Below are 16,063 nucleotides of genomic sequence, written 5' to 3' on the forward strand. Positions count from 1 at the left end.
AGTGAGTACGATATTCGCTGCTGCTGCTACTGCTGGTGCTCTCGTTTCGCAGTGCCATGACCGGGGCCCTCGGTAGATCCAGCTCGGACAGTTCCATCGCTCGAGCGGCCCGAATCATCGAGGCTAAAGTGTACCATGCACCAAGGCGGCTACTAGTCTGCTTGCGTCTGTCCTAGACTGCTCTGAATGTACACATATGCTCAGGAGGGAGAGAAACCGGCGCCTAGGTAAAGATCATGCAGTGCGGTTCGGACTGGCGACCCCAGAGTTTCGTGTCGTCCCGTCTGAAGTTTCTGGCTGGCTCGCCTGCAATGCCGGGGGTCTTCCCAGTCGCCCGTGGACTCCAGGTGCAGGCCTAGGGCCGGGCCCGACGAGACATGCGAATCACACATCCCATGTAGCGAGCCAGATTCTCGGTTCCAGTCGAGTGCGACGGGTCATGGTAGACTGAAGACAGACTGCGTTCCCTGTGGGATTAGACCTCCATACAGTACTGCCCTCGTATTGATCTAAACTTCAAGGTTACGAGATGCACGCACGCAGATGCACATTAAACTAAGGTTATCGGACTTTAGATTTCTAAGCCTGCCTTCCCAGATAGAGTAGCCCCCGCCCGTGAGTACTGTGCAGTCTTTCTGCCGCCCGTGTTCCATTCCGATGCACTGTGCATTGTTAGCCCATGCTGCCAAGATCCCTCGGCCAACAAACGTGCACATCGCTGATGATGCACCGCCTCCCTATTGCCTCGCCTAGCGAAGCAGGCCGCCTTGGTACTTGTTGGAGGGCAGATTGGGGCCAGAATTGGGGCAAATGAGCGCCCAGTGGGACTCATGAGACTGGAGCCTCGGGCACGAGAAAAGGAAAGAGGGCCCCCAGCCAGCCAGCCCAGCCCACCCTAACCACCTTCCACACGCCTGCTTTGCTTGCTTGCCCGCTGGCCCACTCAATTAATCCATTGCCCAGATCCCCAGCGTTTTGCCTCTGGCTCATCCCGTCAATATCGGACCGGCCTAATAAGTCCTAGCCTCCTGCTTCTCCTTCCTCATCCTGCAATACAATTCACCCTCTTTGCGCAACCACCACATTTCGCTCGACCCTTTCAACGAGCCTGTCTGACCATCAGGCTATTTTCTGTCTTTACTTGCATTTGAACGACCACACTTTCGTTTTCCACACCCACCCGAGCGCAGCGCAGAGTAACACGCAGTCCTACTCAGGAGGCGTCCACCTTCACCTGTCAACTTGTCAACGGAGCGAGTTCACAGGCCCGGCCGTGTCGTGTCCAGCGTCGTGTTATCTACAGTTTCACCCATACCTATGTTTATAAAACCCTATTCGGCGCGCAGGTCTTGAATTCGCAAGACTCGGGGCTGATTATGAAGCCCTTCGGCAAGCTCGCACTTGCGATTGCCAGTCTCCTAATAATCCCATCTGCGATAGCCGAATCGAGACAGCGGAACCCGCTCCAGACCGTGACCCGCCTTGAGTCGCCCACCATCATAGCACCCTCACATCGAGTCCATGCCCACTCCCACTTCCAGGCAACCTTCTCCCTCGCCGACTCGCAACAAAAGGTGAGGCTTTCGCTCGAGCCCAATCACGATGTCGTCGCCGAGGGTGCCACAATCACCTACCTGGGTACAGATGGCAAGATCCAGAAGACCGAGCCCATAGAGCGCCTAGATCACCGCGTGTTCAAGGGCAACGCCTTTGTGCAGTATGCAGGACAGACTGAGTGGGTCAACGTCGGCTGGGCAAGGATACACGTCCACAGGGACGGACCAGAGCCCCTGTTCGAAGGAGCCTTCCAATTGTACGGCGACCACCACCACATCCAGACCAATACCAATTTCCAGAAGACTCGCCGCAAGGACGATCCCGAGATCGAACAGGCCTCCGACGAGTACTTGATCTTGTGGAGGGACTCGGACCTCAAGGGCGACGACCTATCGGCCCACAGCCCCGACGAGCTCAAGCGATCGCTGGCACAAAAGGAGACATGCACCTCGGACCAGCTGGACTACAACGCCGATGAGAACCATCCCGTATACCGCAGCCTCGACGGCCTTGATGGCCTCGATGGCCTCGAAGCAAGGTCGTCGTGGTCTTCGATGGCTACGAACATGCTCTTCGGACGGCAGATGGACGGCACGACGGGTGGTAACGGTGCGGGCGCTAACCTGGTCTCAACCATCGGTTCGACGTCGGGTTGCCCATCGGCCAGGAAAGTCGCTTTGATCGGCATCGCCACCGACTGCACGTATTCGGCCGAATTCGACGGCAACGAGACTGCCATCAGGTCCAATATTATCAACCAGGTCAACACGGCGTCCCAGCTGTACGAGAGCACCTTTGATATCACCCTGGGCATTCGTAACCTTACTATCAGCCCCCAGGCTTGTCCGTCCACCCCCAGCTCTGACGCGCCATGGAACGTCGCCTGTTCCGATTCGGTCTCGATTACCGACCGCCTCAATCTGTTCTCGGAGTGGCGTGGCCAGCATGAGGACAGTAATGCGTACTGGACGTTGATGAGCACCTGTGGCACTGGGTCAGCTGTCGGTCTGGCCTGGCTTGGCCAGCTCTGCATGGTTGGCTCTTCAAGCTCGTCCGGCGGGAGCAGCAACGAGACGGTTGCAGCCGCCAACGTCGTCGTCCGAACCGACGGGTCCACCGAGTGGCAGGTCTTCGCCCACGAGACAGGGCACACCTTTGGCGCCGTGCACGATTGCACTTCCGCGTCATGTGCGGACGGCACGTCGACGAGGCAGCAATGCTGTCCGCTCAGCTCAAGCTCCTGTGACGCGAACGGCCGTTTCCTCATGAACCCCTCCACCGGAACAGGCATCACACAATTCTCAGCATGCAGCATCGGCAACATCTGCTCGGCTCTGGGCCGTCAGAGTGTCCAGAGCAATTGCTTGAGTAACAACAGGGATGTCACGACCATCACCGGGAGCCAGTGCGGCAATGGGATTGTCGAGTCCGGCGAAGAGTGTGACTGCGGCGGAGAAGCTTCATGTGGCAATAACTCATGCTGCAATCCTACGACCTGCAAGTTCACCTCAGGATCATTCTGCGACCCGACAAACGAAGAATGCTGCACCGACCAGTGCCAATTTGCCAGCAACGGCACCGTCTGCCGTGCCAGCACAGGCCTCTGCGACCCGGAAGAAACGTGCCCAGGCGACTCATCTTCATGCCCGACCGACGACAACGCCCCTGACGGGACGGACTGCGGAGATGGCTTGCAGTGTGCCACGGGCCAGTGTACATCCCGGGACCAGCAGTGCCAATCGCTCATGGGGTCGCTGGTTACGAACAACAACACCGAGGCGTGTGGCTCCTCGAGCTGCCAGATCCAATGTCTGAACGACAATGTTTGCTATGAGCTAAACCAGAACTTCTTGGATGGCACGACGTGTGGCGGCGGTGGTACGTGCAGGAACGGAGTGTGCCGAGGCGCCAGCGCCGGCGACGAGATCCTGGCATGGATTCACGACAACCCCCAAATATTCTATCCAGTTGTGTGTGTGGTGGGTGGTCTCATCCTACTGGCTCTTGTAACCTGCATCTTTTCCAGGTGTCGCCGGAGCAGCCGCAGGAGAGCTGTGCCATCGAGGGCACCGAAACCCCCAGCAGGATGGGGTTCTATCTCGCCACCGCCGCCTGTTATGAGCAGGGGACCGCGACCGAACCAGTATATGGGCGGGCCGCCACCGATGTATAATGATGGTGGCTATCAGCCATATCGGAACGCGCGGTATGCGTAAAGGGATGTTATTCTACCAAATGAAGTTGATCGGAGATACCATTTGCGGCAGCGTCATCGTTAATCACGATCGATACTGAGAGGGAGCCCTGGCCCCGGAATTAGAAGAGGCGGGCAAGCTTTCATCTACAATTTTCTCTTGCATGGAGACCGGCGTTCAATGGGCATTGATGGGAATGGGACAAGGGCCTGGCAAGGACCCCTCAGGATTACCTCGAGAGACAGTATCTTATATACTACAGCTATCTTATAGTCAAATGCATTTATATTGTTCAGTCTGCCTCGCACTCCCGTAGAAAACGTCAGGCAATTTAGCAACGGCAGTGTCTCATCTGACACGTTCAGAGCATCAGATGGGCGAATTTCCTGCACAGACAGAAATAATCGTGTCTTGAGGCATGCATGTCCTTCCATTTCGCTATGGAGGTTTACAATGTGGTCGTAAGTCGTAATTCATGGCTCCTACCGTACAGCACCAAGCACATCCAATCTGTCCGAACACCCAAGAGCCTACCGCCTCCCGCTCCTTGAGCCACCATCTCCTCGGCCACGCTGCTGCTGCTGCTGGGCAGCCGACATGCGGAGGGACTGTTGGCCCTGGCCATGGTACTTGTGCTGCTGGAAGCTTGCCCTGGGCCCACTGATCTCCGGGATGGGCTCGTCGTCATCATCATCGTCGTCCTCTTCATCGTCGAGGCCGCACATGATCTTCTTGAACCTGAACCGCGTCGCGGGTAAGGTCTGTTGGGGTAGTCAGTGGATGTCGTTACTATGTGAGCAAGTAGATTTGTGCGGGGCGAGAGAGGAAGGGGTTGAGGCAAAATGATGAGGGGGGTTATATGTAGAGTAGGTGAAGAAGTAGATTAAACGGGTGAAATCAGTCAGGTGAAACATACGGCGCCGCTGCTCTGCGCGTACATCATCAGCAGCTCAGGGTTGTCGAGCACCGTCTCGGCCCAGTCGCGCCTCTCTGTCTTGGTGAATGGCTCCTTGGGCTGCCTGTCGGAGGTGCCGCCGTCAGCACACCCTCTATCCCGCTGGACTTGTATGCCCGTCGCACCCATGAAGTTGACCTACCTCGACGAAGCTGCGCGGTGGTGGTGGTGATGGTGAGAGTGATGGTGGTGGGAATGGTGGGAGTGGTGAGGATGATGGGGCGCCATCCTGCCGCCGCCGGGCAGGCGCTCCGGGCTGAGGTCACTGCCGTCGGAGGCGTCGCCGGCGTAGGGGTCCTTGCCGCGGGCCTGCAGGTCGCGCATCTCGTCGGTGAAGGGCTGGTCCATCATGTCGGCCGGGGAGCCGCCCCATGGCCCGCCACTGCGGAAGGGCCCGCCGCGGGGCGATGCTGACGAGGGCCCGTGTGCCGTGGTGTTGCGCGCGTGCGAGAAGGGGTTTTGCGAGGACGACATGGGTGCACGGCTTGTCTTGGTGTGGGAGGTGGTGAGGTGGGAGAGAGAGCTAGAGGTCAAAGGTGAGGTGTCGCAGGTGGGAAGAGGTGGTGGACTCTCTGCCTGCCCCTCGCTGTGGGCGAGGATGAGTTGCCGTTATGAGATGCCTGAGGTGCGCGCAGGTGTTGGGTACAGTAGTGGGAAGCGCCGCCCGGAAGAGGCAACTAACACGCCTTGGGATTCCCAGCGGCGACAGGCCCGAATATCTAGCTGCGTGGGCCTGCAGCTGCCGTGCCACGCCACGACTCGCTCCTCTTTGCTCCTCTCCTCGTCGACATCAAACGGCATCTGCACGCTGCTGTCACCGTCGCGTCGCCAACCACTTATCCTTCGTCCATGCTGCCGTCATGCTGCGAGCCTGGGGACCAGTAAAATGGGCGACAAGGCGAGAGACCAAACGCACACCGTGCAGCGTGCGCCCGACCAGAGTGATGCCCGCGAAGGGCCATCTAGATTATTCACTGACCGTGAGAGGGGGGATACGACGGATGTCTCGATCTCAGCACCAGTCCTTTCTTGACTCTTGATGTGTATGGCGAGACTCGAATCTGGAACAATGGCATTGTGCTGCGACCAAGATGCTCGATTCTATCAACCAACCAACTCGTGTCCAGCCGAGTCTCTATTGTCTATCTGAGCCGCCAGAACTCCCACAAATGACACGTCAAATTCATGCCGACTTCCACCGCAGCAGCGTGATCGAGTGCTTGGGGAACACGAAGCTGCCCTTGCCGTCCCACTCGGTCTGCTTGATCGCGACCTCCTCCTTGCCCGCGACGTTGACCACGCCGGGGTCAGCGCCGTTGACCGAGTGCACCTCAACCTTGCCAGACACGCCCTTGAGCGTCGTCTCGAAGCCCTGCTTCTCACTGATGTTCACCGCCACCACGTTGACGTAGCCCTTGTCATCGACCACGGCGCTGACGTCCAGCCACGGCGCGCCGTCCTCCAGCACGCCCTGCAGCCACGCCGGCGTCGTCTCGCCCGTGTAGGAGCCGCACTTGACGTGCGCAGCCACGGTCCACCCGCGCATGTAGCGGCTGAAGAGCAGCAGCGGCCACCAGATCGTCTGCTTGACGATGCCGTCCTTGCTCGTCATCAGCGGCGAGATGACGTTGACCGTCTGCGCGATGTTGGCCATGCCGATGTACTTGCTCTGCCGGATGAACACGTTGAGCCAGATGGCCACCGCCAGCGCGTCCGACAGGTTGTACTTCTCCTCGGCCCCCTTGTCGCCGGGCGCCCGCTCCGGGTCCCACACGTTCCACTCGTCAAAGCAGATCTTGACCGGCGGCTTGGTCGGCGCCACGTTGTTCTCGATGCGCGCAATGTCGATGAGCGCCGCCGCCGTCTGGATCGCCCGCTCCGCCGACAGCGGCGCCGTCACGTTGTGCAGGTGCTTCGCCGACGCCGTGTAGATGTGTATCGAGTGCATGTCCACCACCGACACGCACTCCTTGAGCACGTGGTGGTCCCACGACGTGTGGCCCGTCTCGCCGCACAGGATCAGGCAGAGGCTGGGGTCCAGCAGCCGCAGCGCCTTGGCCCACTGGAACGCCTTCTTGGCGTAGTCCTCCTTGGTCGCCTGCTCCACCTGCCACGGGCCCCAGATCTCGTTGCCCAGTGCCCAGTACTTGACGTTGTACGGCTCCGGGTGCCCGTTCTGCCGCCGCAGGTTGGCGTAGTACGTGTCCCGGGTGCCGTTGCAGTAGTCCACCCACGCGAGCGCCTCGTCCAGCGTCCCCGTGCCCATGTTGAGGCAGATGTATGGCTCCACCCGCTTCTCCTTGCCCTCGCTGAGCACGTCGAGCCACTCCATGAACTCGTCCGTGCCGAACGTGTTGGGCTCCGTGCCCAGCCACGCCAGCTCCGGCCTCTTGGGCCGCTTGTCCTTGGGCCCCACGCCGTCGAGCCAGTGGTACGTCGCCACGAAGTTGCCGCCTGGGTAGCGGACCACGGGGATGTCGAGGTCCTTCAACGCTTCGATGACATCCTTCCTGAAGCCCTTCGCGTCAGACAGAGGGTTGCCGGGGTCGTAGATTCCTGAAGGATCTTGTGTCAGTGTCCTTTCTTTTTCCGGCCAAGGTGAGTTCTCTGAGCCTGCCCTGCTGGAGGCTTCTCTCATAAAGTCACATTGAGCCGAGAGGGAAGGGAAGTGGCGCCCGTACCTCCATATATGCAGCGTCCCATGTGTCTGCATCGAGTGTTGTCAGCTACACTGCATTGTCGACCCTCGCTGTACGCCACGGCACGGAGAAGACCAGAGATCTTCACTCCCAATGCAGACGTTCAGGAAGCAATAACACGATCGGACGGGCACTACACATACTCGGTGAAGCCGCCATAGGTCATGGGATCTATCTTGGAGAGCTTCTTCTCCGCGTCCACCTCGATGAGGGGCTTCTCGCCATCCGAAACCTTGGTGAACGTCGTCATTTCTGCTGCGATTGAGTCTCACGATACTTTCTCTGCAAGAGGGGGGAGTTCAAGGGCCTTTCGAATTTCTCTAGCTGCTGGGCACTCGCTATCTATCTCTTATTCTGGCACATGCCAGGACCCACGAGGAGAAACACTTGTTTGGACAATTTCACGCCCGTCGCAACTTTCCCCTCTGCTACCCCAATTTCCCTACCCCGAGCATCACGGCATGCGCGCAGCCGTGGACATGCGCATGCCAACGAATATGCAATGCGGCATGGGTTATCTGCGCCCGAGCCCGGCCGTGTCCCGGTCGCTTAGCCGACGCCGCCGGTGATTGGTGCGCATCAGCAGCGGGAGGTGACATCGCGCGGCCGGCTTCCAAACAGGGACAAGGCGCCGCCGTTCCCAAGCGTACGGCGAGAGAAGCTTCTTCGAACGGTAGGAAGCCGGTCACGCGGTGAGGGCGTCATTCGTGGGTTGATGAATCGCTCCAAGCTGGACGGGATTGCCTCGGTCTGACTGCGAGCAAGACACCCCGGAGCAAGATCATGCAGTCATTGTCATCCTCTCCGGGCCGTTGACATTTGTGAGCCTCCCCTGCCGGCGGATGCGCTCTTGATAGGAGGAAAAGAGGTTTCTCCACCGCCGCGGTACCGTATGATGATGATGCAGTAACGGTGTGCTGCCTGTGACTGGTCCAAGCCGTCGGGACCCATCAGAAGCCCGGTCGTCGTATCCTCTCTCCAAGGCTGCCCAAACCTCGTACGTAACCCCCCGCATGAGCACGAACAGGGGTTTATCTGGGGTTTGGGGTAACGGCCGAACTTTTTTGTTTGTTACGAGCATTGGGACCCATTGTTAATGTGATGGACAGGGGAACGAAAGGCTTCGGCCGCCCTGGGAACAGGGGCATCACCAACGGATGATGCGTACCGAAGGAGCGCGTGGGTGGAGGGTGGCCTTTGCTCGCTCCCCGATCTGACCAGTCTGGACTGCAAGCCGACCTCTATATATATGAAAGACGGGGCCATCCGAGGTAGGAACGGTGAGTCGACCTCCTGTCTCCCGGAGCAGCACTGCAACCTCTCACGCGTTGAAAGGGCCTCTTCTGCTTTTATACTTGCTTTCCTGGCCGTGGTATACCCCCCCGGCCCAGCTTGTCAAGATGGTGCTCGCACCAAAGACATACCAGGTAGGACAAGGTCGCCTCACTTGCCCCGGCACATACAGCCCTGACTGACTCTCTGCTATGAGTAGTTCCTCGTGAGCGTCTTCGCCTCCGTCGGTTCGATCCTATATGGTTACGATCTCGGTGTGATCGCCGAGGTCATTTCCTGCCAGCCTTTCAAAGATGACTTCAACAACCCGAGCTCAGTCGACACGTAAGAAAAGACACCAGACCCAATATACCGTCGCTCCCTTTTTGCTGACTTGAAGTCTAAACCAGAGGAGTTGTCGTCTCGCTTTTCACCGGAGGTGCCTTCTTCGGCGCCTTCTTCGCCGGACCCGCCGGTGATCGCCTAGGTAGACGATGGACCATCTTTCTCGGATCAATAATCTTCATCATCGGTGGTGTCTTCCAGACTGCTGCCAAGACCATCCACTGGATGTGGGGCGGTCGAGCCATCGCTGGTCTGGGAGTCGGCTTCTTGGTGATGATCATCCCGGTATATCAGGGTGAAATTGCCCACCCCAGCATCAGGGGACGGGTGACTGCTCTACAACAGTTCATGCTTGGAATCGGTTCATTCATCGCCGGATGGCTCAGCTACGGCACCTACAGCATCCCGAGCTCGGCAGCTTACAGGAGTATGTGCTCTCAGTATCATCCCCTCCTTGTTGAACACCGCTGACCTGACCTGCTCGCACAGTCCCATTGGGTATCCAGATCCTCCCAGCCGTCGTCCTCGCCGCCCTCATTCTCTTCTTCCCGGAGAGCCCTCGTTGGCTCATCGACCATGGCCGCGGAGAACTGGGCCTGCACACACTTGCAAAGCTGCACTCCAACGGCAACATTGAGGACCCATGGGTCAAGGCCGAGTTCTCCCAGATCGAAGAGGCAATCGGTTTCGACCGTGAGCACGAGGCTAAGAGCTACATGGAGCTGATCAGGACTCGGTAAGCACCTATGCTGTGAACTCGCGCGGTGGGAAAAATGCCTCTTTGGCTAATGTTGACCCCAGGTCCTCCTTCCGCCGGCTCCTCATCGGATGCTCCCTCCAGGGCGCCTGCCAGATGACCGGTGTTTCAGCAATCCAGTACTTCAGTGTCAACATCTATGGGCAGGTCGGCATCGGCGGGCAGGATACGCTCAAGTACCAGGCCATCAACAACATCCTGGCGCTGCTGGCGCAGGCGTCGTGTGTGCTTTTCATCGACCGTGTCGGCCGTCGCTGGCCACTCATCTGCGGCAACCTCTTCAACTGTGCCATGTTCACCATCGCCACGATTCTGATCGCCCTGTTCCCGGGCGGAGGCGCCGGCTGGGGATTCATCGTCGTGACGTGGCTGTACAACATCTCCTTCTCGGCGACGTGCGGCCCGCTCAGCTGGATCATCCCGGCCGAGATCTTCGACACGCACACGCGGTCCAAGGGCGTCTCAATCGCCACCATGGTCTCGTTCGCCTTCAACACCATGATCGCCCAGGTCACCGACCTCGCCATCAAGGACGTCGGCTGGCGCTACTATCTGCTCTTCGTCATCTGCAACTTCACCAACGCCCTCTGGTTCTGGCTCAGCCTGCCCGAGACCAAGAACCTGCCCCTCGAGGAGATGAACTACCTCTTCACCAACGCCCCCTGGATCGTCCCCGGCACCGACAAGAGCGTCTACACCGCAAACCTCAACGCTGACCTCGAGAGGCGCGCCGGCGAGATCCAGGAGAAGTCCAACGTCGCCGGGCACGACGAGCATGTTGACGAGAAGTAAAGACCGCACCGTGTGAACATTTGAGCATATGCGTGTGTGTTATTTGGGACAGTTCCTATGAAGGCGACGGGACCTGAGGATTCTCCTCTTGCATGTACAATTGACCGACCATCAGAGTCCAGAATTGACTTGAGAACCCTTAGAGTATATACCCTGGCGTTTGATTACATAGCTGCTACTGTAATCGATATACACAAATACACTTACCAGCATTCGACTCCTCTTCTCTTGTGACCGTCAGCTCAAACACAACTGAATTATGAGGCCATCTCCATCAACGTAGCATTCAAGTCCCTCGCATCCCCGCCCCCTCCTCCATCCCTCAACAAACACACGATTTCCTTCCCGCAAGCCCGTGGCCAGAAATGTACACACGTACGTAAGTCGTAGCTCGCAAAGAGAAGCATCCCACCCGCCCGCGTCTCGGACAGCTTCCGGCCCCTCTCGTACCACCGCGGATAAGTGGCGTCAGCCTCGCCGACTTCTTCGGACGTTTGGCCCCGTGCCGCATCAGTCACCCCCCCCCCAACCACCCCCGGAGCTTTACCTACTCTTCTTCCCAAAGGGCTCCATTGGACCTGAATATCAACCCACGCTGTAGGTCGTTGTTTTTCCGTGAAGGGTTCGGGGTTCGCGTGCCGGGTGGCTTCGGTGTCTGTTGCGTGAGCCTTGGTGTCCCAGTAGAAGAGCATCCTCTCATGATCAACGCAATGAAGACGGGTCTCCGCGCTTGAATCTGGTCGCGAACAGGGAGGACTAGTCTGCGCAGAGATGAAAGAAGATCAAGCTCAGCTGGCAGACTATATTTGAGACACCGCACGAATGCTTGAAGCGGGTTCACAGATGTTGACGCAAAAACATCCCTATTCCAACCCTCAACTAGGCCGAATTAATACGGCGTCGATGAGAATCTCCGTGCACAAGTCTCTGTTCACAATGGCGAAGATGTGCAGGACGCAGGGGTCCCACGGGGAACCCAGGTTCCGATTGCTGAAGTGGCTTCTATTCTGTATTTTCTGTGTATGTTGTATGATTCCAGAATATTTCCAGCCTACCACGTGGGTATTGCTTCCTAACACGTCCCGACCTGTCCACACTATCCAGCAGATGCCTTTTTGTTCTCGGTTTTGAGACACTCACAAGATAACTCCCCAACGCCGGTTGCCAAGCTGGTCCATCCCCGCCTCCACGCGCCAATCCCACATATAACTACATTGAGCCGGTGGACCAGGCCCCACTTTATCGATGAGTGATACCATGTATCAATGCTCGGTGTATCAATTCCGACTGCCCTTCCTTCCGTTTGTATCCAAGACGTCGTGCCCATGATATTGGCTATAACCATTTTATTCCCATGACATGCCTGTGGCAATGCATTGAATGCTCCACGCTCGTTGTGATACTTCTTGCTGCTCGAGAACGCGGGCGCCGTGTGCAATGCGTCCTTGTTATGCCTCAGTGCTTGGCAAGGTGGCGCGGGGGGAGCGAGTTGGTTGTGACGTTTGTTCAACCGGCTCGATCCTGCCCGGTTCGGACAAGTATTCATTCGCTATGAGCGGTGCGGGTCAATGTGGCCCCTTTCCCTCATTGTTTTCGTGACATGGCGTTTGATCGGGACCAATGCATTTGGATCATGGTCGTCATCGGAAATTTACCACAGCAAGCTTACAAAGTTAGCAAGACAAGTCCAAATGAGCTTCCCGGAGACATACCAATCCATTCACGCCGAACGCGAGTCTCTGGCCGTTTGCGTCCCAGCTTAAGCAGTGTTGATCCTCCGTCTCTGGTTCGCCATTCAGGCCATTTATCTTGGGACTCAATCCGCCAGGCGGCAGACTTCTTTTCCAAGCCGCCCGAGGGAAAGCATATTCGCCGACCTTAAATATCAGGATTCGGTCCCTTGTAGCCCCGGCGAAGAAGGCACCGTCGGGGGTGAAGGACAGACCAACGACAGGGTTGTCGTCAATCGTCCGCTGGAGTCTGGGCCTGCTGTCGGGCGAGCGGGCATCCCAGATGGCGATTGTGCCATCCTCACCCCCTGACGCTAGTAACAGCTCACTGTCAGGTGCCCGGCCCTGGATCGGTTGCCATTGCAGAAACGTGATCTGACCATCATGAGCGCCATGGATGGTTCGGCGGACGCCGGCAGGATCCCAAATCTGGACAGAGTAAGCAAAAACATAATTGAGGTCTTCGCGGCAGGGAGGAAATGGGATAGTCCCCGAACTTACGTCGATGTCACCCTTCAGCGTCGCCGCTGCAAAGTGTCCAGTGCTGTCATACTGAATCTGTGTTAATGGATCGTCTGTCCTTGTTGAGAGTTCCTTGGACTGCGTGATTTCATTATCCGTGCAACGCAGACAGAGAACCTTGTTGCCAACGCTCAGTAAGAATTCATGCTCGTCGACCCAGACGGCATCTGGTTGCTGGGCGTCGACGTCTTGGTCCGGTGGGAAGGTGTGCTCGTATTCGACAGGACTAGACTTCGGCGAGGGGAATACAGTGACCATCCAGCCTGTCGTGTCTCCTGAAGGGTTTGAGATGGGTGTGATGCTCAAGACCTTGCGGTTGACAGGGTTGCATCGCAGTTTGACGATGGGCGCCTCCAGGCCGGTATATGTGTGCATCTGTCTGCCGTCGAGATTCCAGAGGTCGATGCGAGCCTTCTGCCCATCATCGGTAGCGACAGCAATTTCCTTGCCGTCGGAACCCCAGGCCATGACGGTGACCTTGGAATGGGGTGGGAAGTCATCCGTGACAAGGTTGATAGAGGGCCAGTCGGGATCCACGTGATCAGCCACCTGGTCCGGACCGGTGGCACGCGAAACGGTCCAAACGCGGGCTAGTGCGTCAGTCCCGGCAGCCGCCAGGCGGGATGGGTCCTTGGGGTTCCACTCGCAATGCAGAAGGATTGGGTTCTGGCTAGCGCGTGGATGTGACACGTCGGCGATCGGGGTTGCTGCAAGTGAGGAGGAATCATCATGGGCAAGACGCAAATAAACAGTCTTTGCCTCGAGGTCGTCGACCTTGTCAGTCTGAGTACCGTGATCCGGGCCCTCTGTTCGGGGAGCTGGGGTCGGGGCCTGTTCGCCTTCCAGGGGTGAGGGATAAGCGTGGTTGTCGGATTGGTGCTGATCGATTTCCATGGGGCTTGTGGCTGCATCCGCCCCATTTTCGAGGCCGTTGGCATTGCCCAATCTCGGCCGCTTTGGGGCGTTCCCATTTGCCAGCTGGCTCTGGGAGTCGACCTGCCGCTTCAGTGACGACTTGTCGGCCTCGTCGACAGCCGGCGGTGGATGAGATGCTGGCAGGGGCTCCGGTTCCTCTATCTCATCCTCAAGCTCATCGTAATTGATGGGGTGCTGCGGCACAAGGGGCCCAAAAACCCCGAACTGGGGTTTGTCGGGCGTTGCCGCAGCGTCGGCTGGTACCTGCACGTAAATTTGTTAGTGTGCTGCCACAGAACTGCGGCTCGGCCAGAAGCAGACGCAGAAGCAGAGACTGGCTCTGATGGTGAGCGGCGACACAGCGCCAGGTCCGGGAGACGGGTGGACGGGACGCAACGAGGTTTCAGAAACAACAGGAGCAGGGTCAAGTTGGGGGTCCATACCCGTTGTTGTGCGTAGTCCCGCTCGAGTCCGTGGTAGATCAGGCCCTTGTTGAGGACGGAGACGAGGGCGTAGTTCTTGACATGAGACGCGAAGTCAAAGTGCCGGTGAGGAGCCTCCACGCGCCACTCCTTCTGGAACTTGGCGGCGGTTTCTCGAAAGTCTGCAGTGCCACGCAGATGCCCTGGTTAGCTGGCCACGGGGTACGGGAGACGGGGGGACACGGGGTGGGGGGGAGGGAGGGAGAGGTGAATTGTCAGCCAGACAAAGCTATGCACATACTGCCTTCGAGCAAGTATCTGTATCCCGGGTGCAGCGGGCATGGTTAGCAGACAGGCCAGGTCAAGAGTGAGAGTGAGGTCACATCGGGATCGTGAGTGAGGGAGTGGACGGGCTGGCAGGTGAGCGGGCAGGTGAGGGAGTGAGTTGTGAGTGAGTTGAGCAGTGACTGAGTGACTGAGTGAACGGGTGGGCGGACAGGTGAGGGCTGTTGTGCTTGGCTGGGCAGTGGGCGGCGCAAGGCGTGGAACTGGGCGTGGAGCGTTGCGGAGGAAAACGAACCTCCAAATGAGATAGTTGACTCTGTCCGAGTCGAGTAACTCCTTCATCGCGGGCGGCTGGCGGTGTAGCAACGGCAGAAAGGGAGAGGTGGCGGGGCCAAGGACTGGATTGGAGGCTTTGGAGCGATGCCTGGGAGTGTCGGAGAGGTGATGATGGCCTGTAGAGGGCGGCAAGGTTACAAGTTGAGGCTTTGTCGAGAGACGCACCGGTCGGGTTGGGTGAAGAAAGAACGAATCTACGTCGACATGGTCGATTTTGGAAGGGACTCCAGTCCCCAACTCCAAAACTCGCTAGCCCCAGTCCAGTCCAGTGGAGTGGAGTGGACAGGCAGGACAGGGCCAGACAGGGCAGGGCCGGGCAGGGAAGGGCAAGAGGAACAGGAGAGGGAGCTGTTGCCAGGAGTGCCAGGCCTCTGGCTCGCCGGCTCTGGCTGTGGCTCGCCTGGCTGGAGCATGGATGATGGGCTGGCTGTGATGGGCTAAGCTAGCTGGCTGCCAGCCCGGTACCTGGGTACCTGGCCGCCCGAGGTACGGGGGTACACGGCCCATTAAGCTAATCTGGGATTCGTTCGCATTCAAGGATTTGCGCAGCAAAAGTGGGCTGCCGCTGGCAGATCTTACCAAACACTCGACGGCTTGCTGGAGTGCAGGGGTCTGCCACACGTTCGCTCGCGCACCCCCCTCTCCCCCAACAGTCGCTTGCTCTCTCGTCGTGCTTCATGTGTGCTGGCGAGTACTTCTGCCTGGATTCAGCAGGACAGCTCGTCTGGGTCCCAGAGGTGGACATATCCTCCCTACGAGCTGCGATCGATAGCTTTCACTACCAAATGGGCACCCGTAGACCTGCCGTGCATCGGTCATCGCAATGGGCAGGGTGTGCTGGTCAAGTTACAGCCGATGCATTGTGATGCCCTCTCCCACAGTAAATTTCCGAACCGCCTGCTATCTATCTACCACAGTATCTGGCCTGCCCAGGCGAATACCATGATCATGGTCCTATAGGTTCTGCTGGCACACACTGTGGGAACGCATGCATGCACCCCGATGCACGTCCGTACATCTGCACCTCTGCACTGCTGCATCGCGGTGAGATGCTCGTCCGTGAACCACCACCCGTTGATTGTATTTGTTCCCGGTTCCTGATTTATCACAGTCTGCTGCTGTCCCTGCCTGGGTAGCAAGGGCTGCGAGTCCGGGGCTCTACCGAATGCTGTGGCCAAGTCTGGACTAGGAGTAGTTGAGGCCCCGTCGTCAGTCAGAGCCTGAGGCAATCAGAAGCTTAACATCTATGTTGCCTCTCTGGCCAAGCTCTGGCTTGGGTGT

General features: G+C 58.2%; 5 protein-coding genes across 5 annotated transcripts; 2 read left to right on the forward strand and 3 right to left on the reverse strand.

The window, feature by feature from the left end:
* Positions 1 to 1,376: 1,376 nt before the first annotated feature.
* INS49_011172 (uncharacterized protein) lies at positions 1,377 to 3,730 on the forward strand (the record flags this gene model as incomplete). The annotated part of the gene is made up of 2 exons (XM_043171891.1): positions 1,377 to 3,536; positions 3,584 to 3,730. 2 exons carry the CDS (start codon positions 1,377 to 1,379, stop codon positions 3,728 to 3,730), a joined length of 2,307 nt encoding a protein of 768 aa, XP_043023636.1.
* A 552-nt stretch (positions 3,731 to 4,282) lies between these two features.
* INS49_011173 (uncharacterized protein) lies at positions 4,283 to 5,181 on the reverse strand (the record flags this gene model as incomplete). Its single annotated transcript, XM_043171892.1, has 3 exons — positions 4,283 to 4,513; positions 4,669 to 4,771; positions 4,850 to 5,181. 3 exons carry the CDS (start codon positions 5,179 to 5,181, stop codon positions 4,283 to 4,285), a joined length of 666 nt encoding a protein of 221 aa, XP_043023637.1.
* Positions 5,182 to 5,890: 709 nt separating this feature from the next.
* On the reverse strand, positions 5,891 to 7,656 carry INS49_011174 (uncharacterized protein; the record flags this gene model as incomplete). Its single annotated transcript, XM_043171893.1, has 3 exons — positions 5,891 to 7,263; positions 7,389 to 7,414; positions 7,550 to 7,656. 3 exons carry the CDS (start codon positions 7,654 to 7,656, stop codon positions 5,891 to 5,893), a joined length of 1,506 nt encoding a protein of 501 aa, XP_043023638.1.
* A 1,150-nt stretch (positions 7,657 to 8,806) lies between these two features.
* On the forward strand, positions 8,807 to 10,572 carry INS49_011175 (uncharacterized protein; the record flags this gene model as incomplete). Its single annotated transcript, XM_043171894.1, has 5 exons — positions 8,807 to 8,833; positions 8,899 to 9,023; positions 9,089 to 9,450; positions 9,513 to 9,759; positions 9,825 to 10,572. The coding sequence occupies 5 exons, from the start codon at positions 8,807 to 8,809 to the stop codon at positions 10,570 to 10,572; spliced, it is 1,509 nt and encodes a 502-aa protein (XP_043023639.1).
* Positions 10,573 to 11,834: 1,262 nt separating this feature from the next.
* Positions 11,835 to 14,788, reverse strand: INS49_011176 (uncharacterized protein; the record flags this gene model as incomplete). Its single annotated transcript, XM_043171895.1, has 6 exons — positions 11,835 to 11,840; positions 12,285 to 12,731; positions 12,804 to 14,003; positions 14,183 to 14,343; positions 14,463 to 14,479; positions 14,742 to 14,788. The coding sequence occupies 6 exons, from the start codon at positions 14,786 to 14,788 to the stop codon at positions 11,835 to 11,837; spliced, it is 1,878 nt and encodes a 625-aa protein (XP_043023640.1).
* Positions 14,789 to 16,063: the final 1,275 nt, after the last annotated feature.

This window comes from Diaporthe citri (genome assembly GCF_014595645.1).
Source record: "Diaporthe citri strain NFHF-8-4 chromosome Unknown scaffold_5, whole genome shotgun sequence".
Taxonomy (NCBI): Eukaryota; Fungi; Ascomycota; class Sordariomycetes; order Diaporthales; family Diaporthaceae; genus Diaporthe; species Diaporthe citri.